A 20,434-nucleotide genomic window follows, 5' to 3' on the forward strand; every position below is an offset into this window, starting at 1 on the left:
AGAGGAAGATTGTTGCTGAGCTAACATCTGTGCCAGTCTTCCTCTATTTTATGTGGGATGCCGCCACAGCGTGGCTGGATGGGTGGTGCTAGGTCGGCTGCCGGGATCTGAACCTGTGAACCCTGGGCTGTGAACGTGGAGTGTGTGGACTTAACCACTACGCCACTGGGCCAGCCTATGTTGGACTTTTTTATGTTATATGTTTGTACTGTTGGAATTTTTTAATGAAACGTACTTTTATAATAAATCCATGTGTTTTATAATAATTTCAGGAGAAAGTAGACTTGCATTTAGCTTTTCTGAATGAATTCCGTTGCAGGAGTAATAGAGGGATTATTAAAACTTAAACTTTTTTTGATTTTTTTCCCAGATAGCAGACCCTACACTAGCTGAAATGGGAAAAAACTTGAAGGAGGCCATGAAGATGCTAGAGGACAGTCAGAGGTGAGCCTATGGAACGGAAGTGACCCTATTAAACGCGTTCAACCTGTTGTGAAACTGGTTTCCTCCTGTTAAAAACACCTCTTGGTTTCAAAATGTGACAGTTAGCTTAGCTGTGGCTGGCTTTAAAGTTGGTATTTGTCTTGAGTAGAAGGTGCTTCGTAATTAAACGATTTTAAAATTGAGGGGCAGGACTTATAATTTTCAGCTCTGCCAATTAAAGGTTTCATTTATTTAATATATTGATTTGAGTCTATAAATACTTCTTTATTTATAAATAAGGGCATCAACTAACCAAGAAATGGGTGAAGTAGTACTATTTTTTCCATGTTCTTTTCTTTTCCTGAAACTCAAACTATACCTCAAACTGGGGGCTGGGGCCAAGGGTAGGGGAGACGTGTAATAAATGTTTCAAATCCTACCTCAGTTACTAAGAGGTTATAGGCAACATTGTCACATGTTTGCATGCTCAAATGTTAGAAATTTGACAGGATGAAACTAACAGTTTTGTATTTCCTTTAAATTAGAAGAACAGAGGAGGAAAATGGAAAGAAGCTCATGTCAGGGGATATTCCAGGGCCACTCCAAGGCAGGTAGGTGGCATTGAAGATAAGTAAGTACCTTTAGTTAGGATATATATTTTCTTTAAACCAAGATTTTACCATTTTTGATTTACAATTTTAGTTTTAATGAGCACAAAGCAAATTTAGAGTTAGGTGCCGTGTAACACCGAAAAACTGAATGAGATTGGCTGGCTGGTAATAATGTTGAGCCTGCCTGCTTCTCTCCTTTTCCCCTTCAGAATCTTATACAACTTCATGGCGCAAAAGTGGTGCATGGAGGCTGGCCCTGTGGCCAAGTGGTTAAGTTTGCGCGCTCCCCTTCAGCGGCCTGAGGTTTTGCTGGTTCGGATTCTGGGCACAGACATAGCACCGCTCATCAGGCCATGCTGAGGCAGTATCCCACGTGGCATAACCAGAGGCACTCACAACTAGAATATACAACTATGTACTGGGGGGCTTTAGGGAGGAGGAGAAGAAGAAGAAGAAGAAAAAAGATTGGCAACAGATGTTAGCTCAGGTGCCAAGCTTTAAAACAACAAAAAAGTGATGCACAAATTTATAATTATAACTTGACTGTCACAGTTCATTTTTGAAACCTATAATCTATTCGGTAGACTGAGCTTTATTGTTTTTTTTTTTTTTTTTTTTTTTTAAAGATTTTATTTTTTCCTTTTTCTCCCCAAAGCCCCCCGGTACATAGTTGTGTATTCTTCGTTGTGGGTTCTTCTAGTTGTGGCATGTGGGACGCTGCCTCAGCGTGGTCTGATGAGCAGTGCCATGTCCGCGCCCAGGATTCGAACTAACGAAACACTGGGCCGCCTGCAGCGGAGCGCACGAACTTAACCACTCGGCCACGGGGCCAGCCCCAAGACTGAGCTTTATTGTGAGAGAGATTTTAATTTGAGAAGATATATCCTTTTTATAATTGAAAGGAAAATGTCAACTTTAATCATTTATCGGTAGAGTGATTTATTTTTTGGCAGCTAAAGCAAACCTGTCAAGTGTTTGTGGTTCGAGCTAGCAGGGAAAATATCAGAAAAATGAGTATTTGACTGAAATTTTCACAGCATGTTGGCACTCGATCTGGAATTAAAGTCCCAGCCCAGCTTCCCTCAGACAAGCTTTTTTTCGTTTGTTTTATAACCAGGAAACTTCACATAGGTAAACAGTACAACTCCCTTAAATTGTCCTTTGACCTGAATATAAACGTTACAAAGTTGCAAAAGAAAAGTACAGAGGAAGGATACTGTGTGCCAGTAAATGTCACATCTAACACACCCAGACGCTAATATTTTAAAATAGCCACTCCTACTTGTAGTATGAATGGTGCTGATTTGCAGCCCTGATGCCAAGTGGTTCCTACAACTCAGAACAGGAACCAGTCGTGTAAGTCTCCTCATCTCAGGCCTACTGAAGGGGATTAAAGGGTTCTGCGGATCCCACAGAAGTTTCCCTGGAAGAGAGACTACCGAGAACGTCTGTAATTCTCACAGTGAGGGCGTTAAAGCCACCGGTCGGGAGCATTCGTGCTTAATCATGCTACCAGCCAACATCTGAGCTAGCACTAAGCCAGGCGCAGCGTTACATGCTTCCCGTGCACTGTCTGACTGCATCCTCCCAGTTCTGTAATGGAGGGGCTTAGCTTGTTCAGGGTCACGGGACCAGCACTCACGTGTGCCTCAAGGCCCACTTGGCCTAATCTCTGTGCAGTGTCCAAGGCCCAGAGCCCCTCTCTCAGGAAGCTCAGCACCTCAGGGAGGGTCGGTGTGGGGGCATTGTTTTGACAATGCTTCTTTTTCAAAAGAGAGTTTTGTTTTTTTTAAATTTTTTATTGAGTTAATGTAGGTTACAATCTTGTGAAATTTCAGTTGTACATTGTTGTCTGTCAGTCATGTTGTAGGTGCACCCTTCACCCTTTGTGCCCACCCCTACCCCCGCTTTCCCCTGGTAGCCACTAATCTGTTCTTTGTCCACATGTTTAAATTCCTCATGTGAGTGGAGTCATACAGAGATTGTCCTTCTCTATCTGGCTTATTTCACTTAACATAATTCCCTCAAGGCCCATCCATGTTGTTGCAAATGGGATGACTTTGTTTTTTACGGCTGAGTAGTATTCCATTGTATATATACCACATCTTCAAAAGAGAGAGCTTTTGATTGGTCATATTCCCATTAATGGAGCCCTAATATTTTCACATTACGTGTGTTACAGATTGCCTTGCCATTGCTGACTACTTTAACCATTCACTTTCTTCTCATAAGTTTTCACCTCCTCATGTAACGAGCATTTGGTAACTTACCTTGGATAGAAGTCAATCTTTTTACCCTCTAAGCAGGTCTGCAGTTTCTTTCCCGGCTTGGGGAAGAGGTGGTAACAAATGACGATGGCATTGCGCGGTGAAGTCTGTTAGAACACACACGCAAGACTCCTACATGGAGGGAAACTAGATGTACCGGTGGCATTGGCGTATTCTTGCTGCTTCTGTGACCTCCCAGCATCTTATAAGGGCTGTTTTGGCTTTTATAACATGCTTATTAAATATTTTCCAGGATTCATGTGAATAGGTGGAGAAATATTGTTGGAGCAATACTGGTGAAATTTTAAAAAATCGATCTCGTTTTTAGCTAGAAGATTTAATCAATCACAAATAAGGTTATATTCAGCCAGCCCTGGTCTAGTGGTTACCATTTGATGCTCTCACCGCTGTGGCCCGGGTTCGGTTCCCGGTCAGGGAGTCACACCACCTGTTGCTGGTTGTCATACTGTGGTGGCTGTATGTTGCCGTGATGCTGAAAGCTATGCTACCAGTATTTCGAATACCAGCAGGGTCACCCATGGTGGACAGGTTTCAGTGGAGCTTCCAGACTAAGACAGACTAGGAAGAAGGACCTGGCTACCCACTTCCCAAAAAATTGGCCATGAAACCCTATGAATAGCAGCGGAGCATTGTCTGATGTAGCACCGGAAGTGAGAGGATGGCACAGAAAGACCGGGCAGGGTGCTGCCTGCTGTGCACAGGGTTGACTGGCACCAACAACAAAAAAAGGCTATGTTCAGAATTCAATTAATAATTTGAAATTTGTCTTTAAAAGATGCATATTGTACCTCAAACACATTCTTTCACTTGTAGCTACTCATTTAAAAAAATATATGTCTTAAAGCTAGTTTGGATGCCAGAAATAGAGAGTGGTGGGGGATGTGTGCTATTTCCACCTGTCCATCAACTGTTTTTTATTCTGCAGTGGACAAGATATGGTGAGCATCCTCCAGTTAGTTCAGAATCTGATGCACGGAGATGAAGATGAGGAGCCCCAGAGTACCCGGTAATGGAGAATGGTTGGCAGCTTCTCTTCGAAAGTATATGTGTTCTTGATTTTGATAGTGATTGCCTTCTTAGAACATGCTGGAATAATAAACTGTGTTTCATTCAGAGTTACAGTACATAGCTCATAGTAAATGATGTTCATTTTTTCTTTTCAGATAAACATGTATGTATAAAGTAATATATTTTATATATATTAAAAATTAAATACCAGCCATAAGGACTACATAGGATAGAGCTGAGATAAAATGTGCAGATAAAATAATATATGTGTAATATATTTTGCAAAAGGAAGGCATTTACTAAAACTAAATCCTGTAGTTATTATGCTGTCCTGTCTTAGGGAGGGGCTGGCAAAGGGGCCGGAGAATCACTGCCATGCGCTTCTGCTCTGATCGCTTCTTCTTGTGCCCTTTGTGCTTGTGCTTCTGCGTGCCGACAAGAACTGCCACAGCTGCATTGATGGGTGGCAGGCTATGTTGTCTGTGAATCATCTGTTTTATTTTTATTTATTCATCTGTTTAGCTATTTAGTTTTATTTTCTCTTTAGTTATTTTAAATTTCACTTTTTGGAATAAGTAATTCATTCTCCTGATTCAAATTTCAAAAGATAAAAAGGGTGTATATACAAAGGCGATTTTCCTTCTTACCTCTGCCTCCCTCTCTTGTTCTCCTTAAAGACAGACAATGCTGCCAGTTTCTTGTGTATTCTTCAGAGATATTTTAGTGCATGTATATACAAGCAAAATGTCTCTACTCACGCCCTCCAGTACATAAATACCGTATGCGTTGTACCTTGCTTTTTTCATTTATGTCTTGGAGTCAGTGCATATCAATACACAAAGGAGCTTTCTCCCTTAAGGGCTGTTTAGTTTTACTTTGAATGGATGAACCGTATTGTCTTTAACTAGTCTCTTATTTGTGTTTTACTCTTACAAACATTGCTGCAGCCACTAGCTTTGTACATGTGTCGTTTCTCATTGAAGCAAGTGTTTCTGGAGGTTCAAGTCCTGGGAGTGGGATTGCCGGGCCAGACAGTTTGTGCATTTGTGATTTTGGTAGCTCTTGCCAAATTTCCCTCTGTGGGATTGTGCCCGTTTGCAGTCCCACCAGCCATGTGTGAGCACTCCTCTTTCCCCACACCTTGACCTGCAGGGGTTTTAGTAAACTTAAGGATTGTTGCCAATCTGATAGCTTTTTTATTCTCTTTCAGCATAATTTTAATTTGTATTTTTCTTATGAACCAGGTTGTGTCTTTTTGTATGTTTTAAGACCCATTTATATGTCCTTTTCTATGAACAATCTCCTTTGTCCAGTATCCTGTTCAATTTTTTGTCTTTTTCTTGTTGCTTTATAGTTATTCTTTATCAAGGAAATTTGTCCATCCATTTTAATTATATATAATAGAATACCTCGTTCCCCTTGGCTTTGCCATAGTATTGTCATAAATAGCTATTTAAGGCAGGGGATTGATCTCCATCTAATGAGTTTGAAGGAAATTGGCTTCTGCACATTTTATCTCAGCTCTATCCTATGTAGTCCTTATGGCTGGTATTTAATTTTTAAAAATTTTTTAGAAGAAAATTACTCAAAAACAGTTTGTACATTTAGTAGCTATTCAATAAAAAGAAGGATATTGATCTCCTAGGACTTGAATTTTAAAAATCTTTTTCTTCGCCAGACTATGATACTTTATATGCATTGAGTTTTCTAAATTTATCTGGATTTCTGCCTTCTTGGCTGTTAAGTGAATTTCAACTCTGGCAGAAATTTGTATGGAATACTGTTTCTCTAAGTTTTATTCCTTTTTATGCTTTGACTAATACTTTTTTTTAAAATCTAATGCATTTTGATTGACAGAATCCAGAATATTGGAGAACAAGGTCATATAGCTTTGTTGGGGCATAGTCTGGGAGCTTATATTTCAACTCTGGACAAAGAGAAGCTGAGAAAACTTACAACTCGGATCCTTTCAGACACTACCTTATGGCTTTGCAGAATTTTCAGGTACAGACGTTATGAGTTTTTAGTTTCTAAAGACATCGATGAGTTGGGTATAGACTGAGAGAGCTGTTTTCTGAGTTGTACCGCCTGGATTCAAATCTGCCTCTTCCCCTTCCTCTTGGAAGGGTTACTCAGCCTCTCCATCCTCCTCATCCATGAAATAGGGATAGCGTAGATATCGATCTCATGGCATTGTTGTGAGGATTAAATGAGCTGGTGCATTAATATATGTAAAAAGCTGAGCAAGGCACATACTTGTTAGGTAATATCAGCAGTTACTTATTTTTAGATTCCTAACTGGCACATGTTGATAGAAGAGCAGTGAAACGGATTCAAATATTTTTAGTCAAAGTATTATCTTGTGCTTTAGTGGAAAGGAAATGCTGTCATAAGGAAGATGAGTATGTGTTATGAAATTGCAGTTTGCTTCGTACTGTAATAACGTTGGCATTATTAAGGAATTAGAGCAGATTAAGGATTCAGTAGAAGACACAGGGCCAGTGGTATTTTTGTGTTTACACTATTACTTTTATAGGAAAGGAGCATTTGCCTAACATTGGAGCATTTAACTTGGAGACCCACTTTCAGATGTTGGGAGAAAGGCTGGCCTGGCACAACTATGAGTTTGCCTGATGTATTGCAAGGGAGAAATTTTCTTCTGTCCTAAGAAAAATCCAAGCCCTGTAGTTGAGATTCTCTCTCCCCCTCCTCTGGGAGATTGAGGAGAGTCACCGACCCCAAGCAGATAATAGTGAAAGCAGAAGTTAGCCTGACTAGTGTTTTGACAATTTTATTTACTTTGGATGTTTTTGGGCGGAAACTCGGCTAAGAACCTTGCCTCCATTATCCAGTGCTGCCCTTCTTGGAGAATAAGCCAGAACCCTGATCTTCAGCGTTTTTATATCTGAGGGACTCCTCTGCTGGTTTTCATAGTTTCTCCTCTTTATCGAGTTGGATATGAATGAAAGGTCATCGCCTCTGTTCTTTATACCCTCCAGCTGTAAGGAGCCATCAGCTGTCTCAGAGGAGGGTGATTCCTCTCTCCTTTGACTGATCTAGGTGACAGCTTCTAGGTTGAGAAAAGAATTACTTCCTCGATTATGAGATTGGGATATAAAATCAGAGTTAACCAGAGATAATGTATCGATATCTGGGTGTCTCTTAGGTATGAAAATGGCTGCGCTTATTTCCACGAAGAAGAAAGAGAAGGACTTGCAAAGATCTGTAGGCTTGCCATTCATTCCCGTTATGAAGACTTCGTAGTGGATGGGTTCAATGTGTTATATAACAAGAAGCCTGTTATATATCTTAGTGCTGCTGCCAGGCCTGGCCTGGGCCAGTACCTCTGTAATCAGGTAAGGTGGTATCAGGTGGCTATTTTAAAGAAACAATCTTTTATTCTGTTCTGGACCTTTTTCAAGTGTGTAGACTGACTTCTTTAGCTGCTGCTCTTTTCAAGTGAAAAGAAAGATGGTATTCTTACATGCTTGTTTTGTCATTATAAGAAAATATATAAATGTATGTAAATGAATTTAGATATGTATTTTTTTTAGTTGCCCAAAGGCAACCACAGTCAACATTTTACTTTATTTCTTTTCAGACTTTAATCAAAGAGTGTCTGTCTGTTTATGTGGTTATATGGCTTTTTCCACTTACTGTTATGGCAGGTGCATGTCATGTTTTACAATTCTTCAAAGTAAAGTTTATTTTTGACGTCTTTATAATATTCCTTCAAATGAGTGTACAGTATTTTAACTAACTGTTTTCCTTTTGGACAATTAGAGTGTTTGCCTTCTTTTGCTTTCTGTGACCATTTTCAGGTAATGCTCTTTGTAAAGTTCTGTTACAGACATGTTTCTGCAGAAACGGTTTTCTATATTTAGGATTATATTTCTCAGATGGATTTTCAGAGTCAATCTAGAATTACTAGATCAAAGAGCATTACCATTTTTAAAGTTCATGGTGCATGTGGCCCACTGAGGGGCTACCCTGAGATAAGAAATTGTTAAGGCTCTTGGCCAAGAATATTTTAAGGCGGGGGCCAGCCCAGTGGCATGGCGGTTGAGTTCATGTGCTCTGCATCAGCAGCTTGGGGTTCACAGGTTTGGATCCTGGGCATGGACCTACACCCAACTATAAAATAAAGGAAGCTTGGCACAGATGTTAGCTCAGGGACAATCTTCCTCACCAAAAAAAGAGAATATTTTAAGGCACAACCCATAGGATTGGACAGTTTGTCTTTTGTAAGATGGAGGAGTCCTGGGGGCATATAGGGGAAGCTCAGGGACTTGAGTTGATTCTGAGCTCTGGTCACTGATGGCAAGAAATTAGTCCTCTTCTTGAGGGTATTCAAAATGGGGAGTTTCATGATAGCGCTATGGAAATGTGAGACAAATTACTGCTGCCGGCCAGGCTCTTGCGGCCCCAAGGCTGTCTTGGGACAGCAATCCAACCTTCAAAAGAAGTGTGAGGATGTCCTGTGGAGTGAGAAAGGCAGGTGGCAGAACAGCATATATAAGATGGTCATGTTCATGTTTTAAAAATTGTGTCCATGCTTATATGTGTATGTTTTTTATACCTAGAAAAATATATTTATATAAATACATATATTTATACCTAGAAAGTGTCTGGAAGTTTATATACTGACCTGTTAACAGTGGTGGATTGGCAGTTTATTGGCGGTGGTGGGGGGTGGGGTGGGGTGCATTTTTACTTTTAATTTCTATTTTTTTTTTACTGTGTGTTTTACTTGAGTTTCACTTGTATAATTTAAAAGAAAAGTCCTTTACGGGGGAATAAATATGAAAAAAATACTCATTAAATTTTTTTTCCCCCTAAAGATTGGCACCTAAGCTAACTCACATCTGTGGCCAATCTTTTTTTGTTTTTCCTTCTTCTTCTCCCCAAAGCCCCCGCCCAGTACATAGTTGTGTATATTAGATGCAAGTCCTTCTAGTTCTGCTGTGTGGGACACCACCTCAGCATGGCCTGATGAGCAGTGCCAGGTCCACACCCAGGATCTGAACCGACAAAACCCTGGGCCGCTGAAGCAGAGCACATGAACTTAACCACTCTGCCATGGGGCTGGCCCCTCAGGATGTCCCCAGAGCATATCCCCAAAAGATAAATTTTTGATCCTTATATTCTACCAAGTCTTGGTTATACAGAACAATATGTGGCAACTTGTGAAAAATTTCTAAAACTATAAACTCAGGGATTTGGAAGCTAAAAATGAAGAATATAAAATTTATTTGCAGGCCGGCTCCATGGCATAGTGGTTAAGTTCCACATGCTCTGCTTCAGGGTCCAGGTTCACTGGTTCAGATCCAGACCTGGTTCACTGGTTCAGGCGCAGACCTATACCACTTGTTAGCCATGCTGTGGCAGCAACCCACGTGTAAAGTAGAGGAAGACTTGCAACAGATGTTAGCTCAGGGCTAATCTTCCTCAGAAAAAAAAAAAAAATTTATTTGACAATTACTATCTCCATCCGTAACACTGACTTCATTTCTCCTAAGAAATGTACATCTGCTAGACCATATTTATTGCTTTTTAGGAGTGGATGGACCCATAAGTAAGATATCATTCTTTGAATGCCTTTAGCTGGTATTATTTACCACTAATGCCTGGAGGGAGGACTCTAAATTATCCCCAGAAAAATGCTTGGGGCTCAGTTGTTTCTTGGTTTGGAAAAGTGTTTTTGTTTTTTGGTATATTCTAGAATATGCCAAAGATAGCTACTCAGAATATGAGTTGATAGTTACTCATTTAGTTGACTCATGTAAGAAATTTTACATTGTATCCTTTTATAAGACATCTCATCTCATAGAAATTCACCCTTCTTTTGGCTTGACTTTCTAAATGTAGTTTGACAATTATTTATAACATTAAGAGTTCCTAGGGAGAGAGATTGTTTTAAAAGAACAATTGTGATTTGTCTTAGAGCCACAATCTTTTGGGGGCATAAGTGACTGGTGACAAAGGTCTTCCTTATAAAATTGTACGGTCCCTCTTGCAGCTCGGCTTGCCCTTCCCCTGCTTGTGCCGTGTGCCCTGTAACACTATGTTTGGATCCCAGCATCAGATGGTGAGTTCTCCTTTTGCATTGCTTCTTTGGGAAGTTATAATTTTTCATTGTGTAGCTTTTATGCTGTTTGCTTCATGTTTTTGTGGTTTGTCTTTTAATGCCAGGATGTTGCCTTCCTGGAGAAACTGATTAAAGAAGATATTGAACGAGGAAAATTGCCCCTTTTGCTTGTTGCAAACGCTGGTGAGTATTGTGAACTGGAATCTTCCATTTTGGACAAGTAAGAGAGAGGCTAGGTACTTAGCCTAAAAAAGACCAAGTCTTAAGAGATGTTTTTTGCACCACATGTTTAAGATAGTCTTTATCTGCATTGTGGTGAGAATTGTAATACTAAAATTGGTTCATTAGATTTCCTTTTGTTAGTTTGTTTGAGGAGTTACTTTGTTGGTGTGTGTATACTCTTTCATTTAGGTCATAAGTGCTTCTCTGCTTCTTCATGTGCTTCCTTTCTAAGTTGAATTTTAAAATGTCACACTTAAATGTCCACCTTGTAGACAGCAGGTCAACTACCACTTTCTGCTCTGCTTACTGTATTCAGCATTGTACTTGAAGTTCTAGACAGTGCAATAAGGCAAGAAAAATAATTAAATGATATACAGATTGGAAAGGAAGAATGAACTGTCTTTATCTGCAGGTGGCATGATCATATAGATAGAAAGTGCTGAGGAAAACAAGAAAGGCCATTGAAGCTAATAAATGAATCTGTCAAGGTTGCAGAATTTCTATATACTAGCAATGAACAATTTAAATTGAATTTAAAATGCTATTCAGCTATCATCAAAAAAACCTTTATGGGTAAATTTAACAAAATATATGCAAGATCTGTACATTGAAAGCTGCAGAATGTTGCGGAGAGAAATTCAAGAAGACCCAAATAAATTGAACGATTCCATGTCTGCAGGTTGGAAGACTCCATATTATTAAGTCAGATCTCCCTGAATTAATCTGTAGATTCAGCTCAGCCCCTCAAAATCTCAGCAGGCTACAATTGCTTATAGAATTGATAAGCTGATTCTGAAATTTATATGAAAATACAGAGAATCTAAGAATGGCCAAAATAATTTTGAAGAACACAATTGGAAGACTTAACCTATTTGACTTTTAGACTTACTATAAAGCTACAAAACCCAGAAAGTGCGAGATTAACTGAAGAGAGTAAAGAGTTCAGAAATAGACTCATGTATATGTCGCTTGGTAGTTTACAAAGAAGCCGAGGTAGTTCAGGGAAGAAAGAATAGTCTTTTCTGCCAGTGGTTTGGAAGAATTGGATATCCATAAGGAAAAAAATTGAACCTTAACTCTTACCTCACTCTGTGTACAAAAATTAATTATAAATGGTTCATAGACCTAAACATAAGAGCCAAAACAATGAAACTTCTAGAAGAAAGTATGGAAGATCTTTGTGACTTTGGGTTAGGCAAATATTTCTTAGGACATAAAAGACATGAACAATAAATTAGACTTTATCAAAAATTGGAAGAGCCAGCCCTGATGTCCTAGTGGTTAAAGTTTGGCACTCTTACTGCTTCGGTGGCCTGGGTTCACTTCCCAGTCACGGAACCACACTACTTGTCTGTCAGTTGCCGTGCTGTGGCAGCAGCTCACATAAGGACTAGAATGACTTAACAGCTAGGCATTGGGGCTTTGGGGAGGAAAAATAAAAGAGGAGGATTTGACAACAGATGTTAGCTCAGGGCGAATCTTCCCTTGAAAAAAAAAAAAATTAAAAGCTTTTGCTGTTCAAAAGACCCTGTTAAGAAAATGGAGACAAGTTACAGACTGGGAGAAAATATTTGCAGGGCTTTTTTTTTGACAAAGGATTGTATCTGAAATATATAATTAAGTTTTACAATTCAATATTGAGACAGACAGTACAATTTTTAAAATGAACAAAAGATTCTAATAGACACTTCACCAAAAAATGCATGAATGTGTAAGCATTTGAAAAGAGGCTTAACATCATTAGAGAAAAGCAAATTAGGACCACAATGATCTACTATGACGTGTCTGTTAGAATGGAAAAAATACAATGCCAAATGCTAGTGAGGATGCAGAGCAGCTGGAACTCTCGTACACCGCAGGTAGGGCTGCAATGTTACAGCTACTCTGGAAAGGAGTTTGGTAGTTCCTCAAAGGCTAAACATAAAATTACCACATGAACCATTAGCTCCACTTCCAGGTATTTATCAAAGAGAAATGAACACACATGTCCACACAAAGAATTGTATGCAGTATTCATATCTGGGAACAACCCAGATGTCCTTCACTGGGGGAATGGATGAACAAATTGTGGTATATCCATATCATGACACTAAGCAATAAATGGAAATAACTACTGATGTACATATCAACACGGGTGAATTTCAGAAGCATGCTAAGTGCAACACGCCAGACACATAAGAAGACTCCATTTACATGAAATTCTAAAAAAGACGAAACTACAGTGGCAGAAAACAGATCAGCGTTGTCCATGGCCAGTGAGGAGTGGAGGAAAGAGTGAAACTTTGGGGGAGGGGCGGGAACTTTTGGGATGATGGAAATATTCTCTACCTTGATTGGGTTGGTAGTTACACGCTGTATACTTTTGTCAAAACTCATTGAACCTTATACTTAAATGAGTGGATTTTATTGCATGTGAATTATACTTCAATTAAGAAAGCTGATTATTTAAAAAATAATAATAAATGGAAAAAACGCATATCCATCTTATTGCTAGCAGGAAAACCACCACTTCCTTCCTGACTTAGCATATTGTATTTTTAAAAAGAAACATAGGAGCCGGCCCCGTGGCCGAGTGGTTGTGTTCGCGCGCTCCACTTCTGCAGCCCAGGGTTTCGCCGGTTCGAATCCTGGGCACGGACATGGCACCGCTCATCAGGCCATGCTGAGGTGGCGTCCCACATGCCACAACTAGAAGGACCCACAACTAAAATTATACAACTGTGTACTGGGGGGCTTTGGGAAGAAAATAAAAAAAGATTAGCAACAGTTGTTAGCTCAGGTGCCAATCTTTGAAAAAAAAGAAACATAAATCCACCCATATTCAGTCACTTGGTAGATGGGAGAGTCTGCAGTTCACATGTGACTCAGTGACTGGACAACCTACCAGATGTAGCTCTGGGATGTCACCAGAGCACACATCCCAGGGGTTTGCCTTTGCCAGCAGACAGTGCCAAAAAACATGGAAAAAGACTCTGAATGTGGTCTGGTCACTAAAACACAGCACTGTGCTCTTTGTTTTGATAGAAGCATCGTGTGACACAAGCCATGCATTGGCCTTTGATCTTGTTTCAACTAAACCAAATGTGTTGGTTAAGATTTTTTTAAAATTTGAGACAGACTTATATGTGGGATAAAAAGTTTTCAGCCCTTTTCCTGGCATATACCCTGCAAAAGAGCCAGTTGCATTAGTTGTGTTTGTTGAGGCAGTTGGTGAGGTTTGAAATCTTATTAGGTAGGATTCTGCTAACTGGAAATTTAGGACAGTTGAGAGAATACGATCCCACATTTTGCTTATGTTCTGTGAAGAGGGATCTGTCCAGCAAGGCCTGTAATGTAAATCACCAAGGAAATGGGTTAAAGTGTTCAATATGTTTAAACTGACTCAGAATGCATGTTTTATATTAAAATAAAGAACCTCACAATTGGATTAACAAAACCCAAATTCGTCTGTCTTTTTTATAAAGGACACACCTAAATAGAAATAACTCAGAAAGTGACAAAAAGTAAGAAAGAAAGGATATCTAGGGGAAATGCTAACAGGACAAGAGTACTGTAGCAATGTTAGTATGAGATGAAACAGACTTCACGTTAATTATAATCCGTCTGATCTACTGAGAGAGAGAACAGTTATGAATGCTTGTGAACATAACTTTGAAATACATAAAAGGAAGATTGAAAGAATACAAGTGTAAATTGACCAACGCACAATCCTGACAGGAGACTTGAAGATATTTCTCATGAAACAACAGATTAAGTAGATGGAAAATAAGTATAGATATTTAAATAGCACAGTTAACAAGCTTGAGTTTATAGATACATGTAATGGAGAATACACACTGTTCAAAACTTGAATAATCAACTTGCAAAAGTTGATTTTAAGCCGATCCACAAAGAAAGTCTCAATGAAACAGAGATGTTCCTTCCCGCATGGGGAGATAATGTATATGAAAGCTTTTGTCACGCTGTAAAGCCTCGGAAGATGTTTGTTCCTTTCAGTATCCTTTTTTGTGTGTTTCATCCTAGGAACTGCAGCCGTAGGGCACACAGATAAGATCGGCCGTTTGAAAGAACTCTGTGAGCAGTATGGCATATGGCTTCATGTGGAGGGGTGAGTGGAGGGGAGGTTGGCTCCATGGCAGGCCTGCACACGGTGCTCGCGAAGAGTGCTCCTCTAGGCTCTCACTTTGTTGTGACATTTACCACTAAGGGCTCTTTGGGTTGCAGATAACAGCATAACCCAAATTGGCTTAAGCATGAAGAGACTTGATTGACTCATATAACTACAAAGACCGGTGCTAGCTTAGCTTTAGGCACAACGTCAACCAGGATTCATGTCTTCCTCCCCTGCCCTCCCCTAGTCATTTGGCTTAATTTCCACTCTGTTGGCTCCATCTATAGATAGACCTTACTATTATGGCACAAAGTAGCTGCAGCAACTCCAGCCTTCTTTCTAGGTTTGTGTCCAGTGGGTCAGAAGTCCCAGCAACGGTCTCCCACTGAACCACTCCCTGTGGCCGGGGAAATGTAATACCAGATCTGATAGTTTAGGTTACTTGCCCACCTCTGGAGCGGGTAGTATCATCTCCTCCAGGCAAAGCTGTGGTCTGATAGAGGAGATTGGCGTGGGTTCCCAGAAGGCCGTTGGAGTGCTGCTAGGAAAAGATGGGAGAGGCTGCAGGGCGGCCACAGTGGTCCAGACCCTGCACCTCATAGGAGGCAAGTTTCTTTATTTCATCCCTCTGGGGAAGGATGATGACTGGAAAATGAGAGCTATGAAAGACAGAAAATGAGACACACAGTACACCAAGCATGTAGGGGATAGCCCTTGAATGAGATTGTGATTCAGATGCATTTTCTAGGTTTTCCTAAAATATGTGTATACCACATTTTCTGTTGCTGTTATAAAAACTAATAACACAGCTGAAAGGCATTTAAATGTCAGCTTGGAACAGCAGCCTTTTTTTTGTTGAAAGTACAAACTTGGTGAGTAAGCAGCAGTAAATAATTAGTTCTTAGATCGGTGTTTTTTCTTCCAGTGTGAATCTGGCAACATTGGCTCTAGGTTATGTCTCCTCGTCAGTGCTGGTATGTCGTTGCTTTACTAAATACTGCGTTTTTAAGAAGGAATGTAAAATCACTTAATCCCTGATGGCTTTTCACGGTTTTCATGAGTGGAGGAGGGTTTGGGTTTAGTGCGTTCTGACAGTCTAACAAAAAGTCGTTCTCTCTTTGGTAGGCTGCGACCAAATGCGATAGCATGACGTTGACCCCAGGCACGTGGCTGGGTCTGCCAGCTGTTCCCGCAGCTACCCTTTATAAACACGACGACCCCGCCTTGGTGAGCTTACTCTCACTGGGAGGGAGTGGGGAGTAGCTAAGAGTCGTTAGTAGGTCTGGGGGCAAAATACAGAAAAACAAAGGGAAAAGTGTCCTTAATGCCACTTCTGTGACTTTTCTTTTCGGAAAAGTGTTTTGAACATAAGTGAAACTGTCCCATAGATAATTTTTCTATTATTCTCCCCATACTTCCCCATGTGTATGAAGAACTTTTCATGACATTTTATGACTGCGTAATGTTCTTTGCTAAATACCACAATTTAATCATTCTCCATTTGTGACCTTTTAGGATGTTTTCAAATTTTTGTTACTGCAATAATGAGCGTCTTTCTGTGTTTCAAATTATTTCCTTAGACTGGTTTCCAGAAGTGGTGTTTCTGTTAGTAGTTGAAACTTGCCATCCATCTTGTCTAGAAGGTTGAAACTTGATGGGTTTTTTGAAGGCATGGATCTTGATAGTGGATCAGTTAGTGGTAGACACATGCAGAATAAGGTTTATGTGACTCTCGCGAGACCAGTAATGTCTTGCTCACGTGAAAATGGCCAGAGATTTGAGGACCTCAGAAGAGCCTTGGAAGGGGCTGCCTCCTGAGTGGCTCAGAGCTCCAGCCCTGGGATGTGACCCATCTGCATTCGCATCCTGGCTTTGCCACATTTTAGCCATGAGCCCTTGGACAAAGCAAGGCCTCTGAGCTCACTTGCCAGGGGTACTTCCCTCGTGGAGTTGTTGGATGGTCAAACGAGTAATGCAAGCCAGTGCCTGGCGTGGCCTCCGACACGGACTGAGCGCCTAGTTGCTGGCAGCTAGTTAATTCTGCTGTGAGCTTTAAGTGGTTTTGATTAATAAACCCATTGCTTTTTTAGACTTTAGTTGCTGGTCTTACATCAAATAAGCCAGCAGACAAACTCCGTGCCCTGCCCCTGTGGTTGTCTTTGCAATACTTGGGACTCGATGGCATTGTGGAGAGGATCAAGCACGCCTGTCAACTGGTGAGTAGACAGTGAAGTTTAAACGAGTCACAGCTGCTCCATGGCAAAAGTGGAGACAGAAAAATCCTTCCTTGATTTGCCATCCACCCAATACCTTGGTGTCTGGATTTCCCATCTCATAAGAAGGCAGATTCATCGCCCTGCATGTTTATATTTTGTATTCAAAGTTCTGGGAGACACTGCTGGGGTTGTCCAAATGAAATCAAATTCAAATGAATGCCAGTGTCAACATGGGATGAGATGACAGCCAGGGCGTGAAGAAGGACGCAAAAGCGGGGAAAATGTTCCACTTGAGGGGCCAGCCCAGTGGCGTAGTGGTTAAGTTCACACACTCTGCATCGGCAGCCCAGGGTTCACAGGTTTGGATCCCAGGCACAAACCTACACACCGCTCATCAAGCCATGCTGTGGCAGCATCCCACATACAAAATAGAGGAAGATGGCCACAGATGTTAGTTCAGCGACAATCTTCCAGCAAAAAAGAGGAAGATTGGCAACAGATGTTAGCTCAGGGCCAATCTTCCTCACAAAAAGAAAGAAAGAAAGAAAATGTTCCACTTGACTGACTGACTCTTGAGGGTAAAGGAATATAATGGTCAGGGGTTGATTGTGGGTGGCATGTGTATTTATAACACCAGCTGGCTTAGGTTTTCAAATTGCAAGGCTCTAGGGACAATTCTAATTCTATTTGAGGTGTTCTAATTGTGAAAAATACATAACTATGCTGTAGTTTAGAAAGCAGAAAAATGTCATATTTATGCAGTTTGAGAGCTGATGTCAGTCTAAAGGCGTGATGTCACCTCTGTACCTCCGTTTTCTTCCTTGTGAAATAGGGGCGGTGATATACGATCGTTATGAGAACGTGATGAGTGCATACATGTGAAGCTCTCACAGCAGTGCCTAGCTGGATAGTCAGTTCCGCAAATAGGTTTAAAAAGAAGGCTTTGTTTCAATATCGTCTTGGGGAATTGGCCCTTCCTGTAGAGTCATTTTTATATTTAAGAAAAATTAGTATTTTTGTATTCCTGTAGCAGGAGTCCTTTGGTTCGTAATGTCAGAATAGTTCATTCTAACGCTGTTTCTGCTTCATTAGAAACTATTCGAAACGAGGTCGTTTCATTTTTACATTAAACAGTTTTAAGAATTACGTTCGTCATGTTTACAGAAGCCCACGTGTTTTAGAGCACTTTCTCGCTGGGCTGTCGGCTCCCATCTGGTTCTTGGGAAGGAGAAGCTTTTATTGCCTGGTCACTGTCAGTTTGGGGCAGGTGTGGGCACTCAAGGGAGAGTGTTTCCAGTTCCCTTTGGCTTGCGGAGGGAGGGCAGGGAGATGATGAGGACATTAACTCCCAGAGCCGTGAGGCCGCTGCAGCTGTGGCGTCTTCCTGCAGGCAGACACTGGAGCTGCTCTCACACGCTCCTGGGGGCTCGAGTGATGGCCGGTTGCTGACTCTCCACTGCTAACTGCTCTGTTAAACTGCATGGAAATTTAGCCCGTGGGGTTATCTGTGTCCATTCATGCCTCATGTTCCAGACCAGATATATAGGTTCCCTGAGAGCAGAAATCAGTGTCCTCCTCTTCCTTCCCTTCCTCCTTCTCGTCATCATCTTCAGCTTCATGGGAAGCGGTTATGGAGCATTTACTCAGTGCCAGGCACTCCGAGGCACTGTGCCTGCAGGGTCTCATTCAATCCCCACAGCTTCACTAGAACGTAAGCTCCACTGATGACAACGTATTAAGTATTAGTTTTCTGGGACTGGCCCCGTAGCCTAGTGGTTAAGTTCAGTGAGCTCTGCCTCGGTGGCCTGGGTTCAGTTCCCAGGCGCAAACCTATACCACTTGTCAGCGGCCGTACTGTGGCAGCAACCCACATACAAAATAGAGGAAGATTGGCACAGATGTTAGCTCAGGGCAGATCTTCCTTGGCCAAAAAAATAGTTTTCATGGGAGTTTTCCAATGTCCAACACTCAATGAATGTCTGTTGAATTAATGAATCCCAACCTAATGAAGTAGATACTATTTTATCCCCACATCCGTGGTAAGAGAACTGGGATTGAGATGGTAATGTAATGATGGTGACGGCGGTGGTGACGATGGTAGTCATCACTTACATAATGCATAGCGTGTTCTAGACACTTGTTATCGCAACTCATTTCATCTTCACAACAACCTTCTAAGATAGATGCTATCATCCCCATTTTCTAGTTGAGGGAACTGAAGCACAGACGGGCTAAATAACTGTCCAGGGTCACAGCTGGCAGGTGGCAGAGTCAGTAATTTACCCACGCTCCTGCAGCTGGTAAGTGGCAGAGCCAGCTTGTGGACCCAGGTGGGTTATTCCAGACTCCAGGTTCCTGCCCAGCTCTTAACAGTGCTGGGCCCTCTCGTTTCTCTCTGCTCCTCCTCCTCCCCAGTATCAGGTACTGTGCCTTGCACACATTTGTACTCAATAGGTTTGGCGTTTTTATTGACGTATAATTGACTTATAATATTACCTTGGTTTCAGGTATACAACATAATGATTCGATATTTGTGGATATTGTGAAATGATCACCACAATATGTCTAGTTAACATCCATCACCATACATAGTTACAAAGGTTTTTTTTCCTTAGGTGATGAGGACTTTTAAGATTTATTCTCTTAGCAACTCTCAAATATGCACTTAACTATAGTCACCGTGCTGTACATTACATCCTCATGACTTATTTTATAGCTGGAAGTGTGTACCTTTTGACCCCCTTCACCCATTTCACTCACCCCCCACCTTCCACCTCTGGCAACCACCAGTCTATTTTCTGTAGCTATGAGCTCCTTGTTTTGTTTTAGATTCCGCATGTAAGTGAGATCATACAGTATTTGTCTTTCTCTTGGCATGCTGCCCTCAAGGTCCATCCATGTTGTCACCAATGGCAAGATTTCATGCTTTTTTATGGCTGAGTGATATTCCGCTGTGTACGTATGTCACATTTTCTTGATCCAGTCATCCATTGCTGGACACTTAGGTTGTTTCCATGTCTTGCTTTTGGAAATAACGCTGCAGTGAACATGAGGGTGCAGGTATCTGTTCGAACTAGTGTTTTCATTGTCTTCAGATAAATACCCAGAAGTGAATTGCTGGATCATACGGTAGTTCTATTCTTAATTTTTTGAGGAACTGCCATACTGTTTTCCATAGCGGCTGCACCCGTTTACACTCGCACCAGCAGTGGACAGGGTTCCCTTTTCTCCACACCCTCGCCGCACTTGTTACTTCCTGTCTTTCTGAGAACAGCCGTTCTAGCAGGGGTGAGGGACATCTCACTGTGGTCTGATTGCATTTCCCTGGTGATTAGGGATGCTGAGCGTCTTTCCGTGTGCCTCTTGTACCCTCTGTACAGCCCTTCTGTAGTTGCTTTCACTTTGCTAACGGTCTCCCCTGCCGCGCAGAGGCTCTTTGGTTTGGTGTGGTTCTATGTATTGAGTTT

The 20,434-nt window shown here is 41.2% G+C and overlaps 1 protein-coding gene across 4 annotated transcripts in view; it reads left to right on the plus strand.

Annotated features, from left to right (window-relative positions):
• Nucleotides 1-20,434, plus strand: part of PDXDC1 (pyridoxal dependent decarboxylase domain containing 1) — a 51,608-nt gene that overhangs the window by 15,110 nt on the left and 16,064 nt on the right. For all 4 annotated transcript variants that reach the window (XR_011424803.1, XM_023616283.2, XM_014730100.3 and 1 more), the window contains exons 2-12: nucleotides 371-444; nucleotides 969-1,034; nucleotides 4,248-4,328; nucleotides 6,188-6,334; nucleotides 7,497-7,686; nucleotides 10,350-10,418; nucleotides 10,523-10,601; nucleotides 14,664-14,748; nucleotides 15,677-15,725; nucleotides 15,877-15,978; nucleotides 16,842-16,967. Coding sequence is in view for 3 of the 4 variants with exons in the window: in XM_023616283.2 (XP_023472051.1) it covers nucleotides 371-444; nucleotides 969-1,034; nucleotides 4,248-4,328; nucleotides 6,188-6,334; nucleotides 7,497-7,686; nucleotides 10,350-10,418; nucleotides 10,523-10,601; nucleotides 14,664-14,748; nucleotides 15,677-15,725; nucleotides 15,877-15,978; nucleotides 16,842-16,967 (1,068 nt within the window). In the remaining variant the exon portion in view is untranslated. The remainder of the gene's footprint in view (nucleotides 1-370; nucleotides 445-968; nucleotides 1,035-4,247; nucleotides 4,329-6,187; nucleotides 6,335-7,496; nucleotides 7,687-10,349; nucleotides 10,419-10,522; nucleotides 10,602-14,663; nucleotides 14,749-15,676; nucleotides 15,726-15,876; nucleotides 15,979-16,841; nucleotides 16,968-20,434) is intronic.

Source organism: Equus caballus, chromosome 13, assembly GCF_041296265.1.
Source record: "Equus caballus isolate H_3958 breed thoroughbred chromosome 13, TB-T2T, whole genome shotgun sequence".
Taxonomy (NCBI): domain Eukaryota; kingdom Metazoa; phylum Chordata; class Mammalia; order Perissodactyla; family Equidae; genus Equus; species Equus caballus.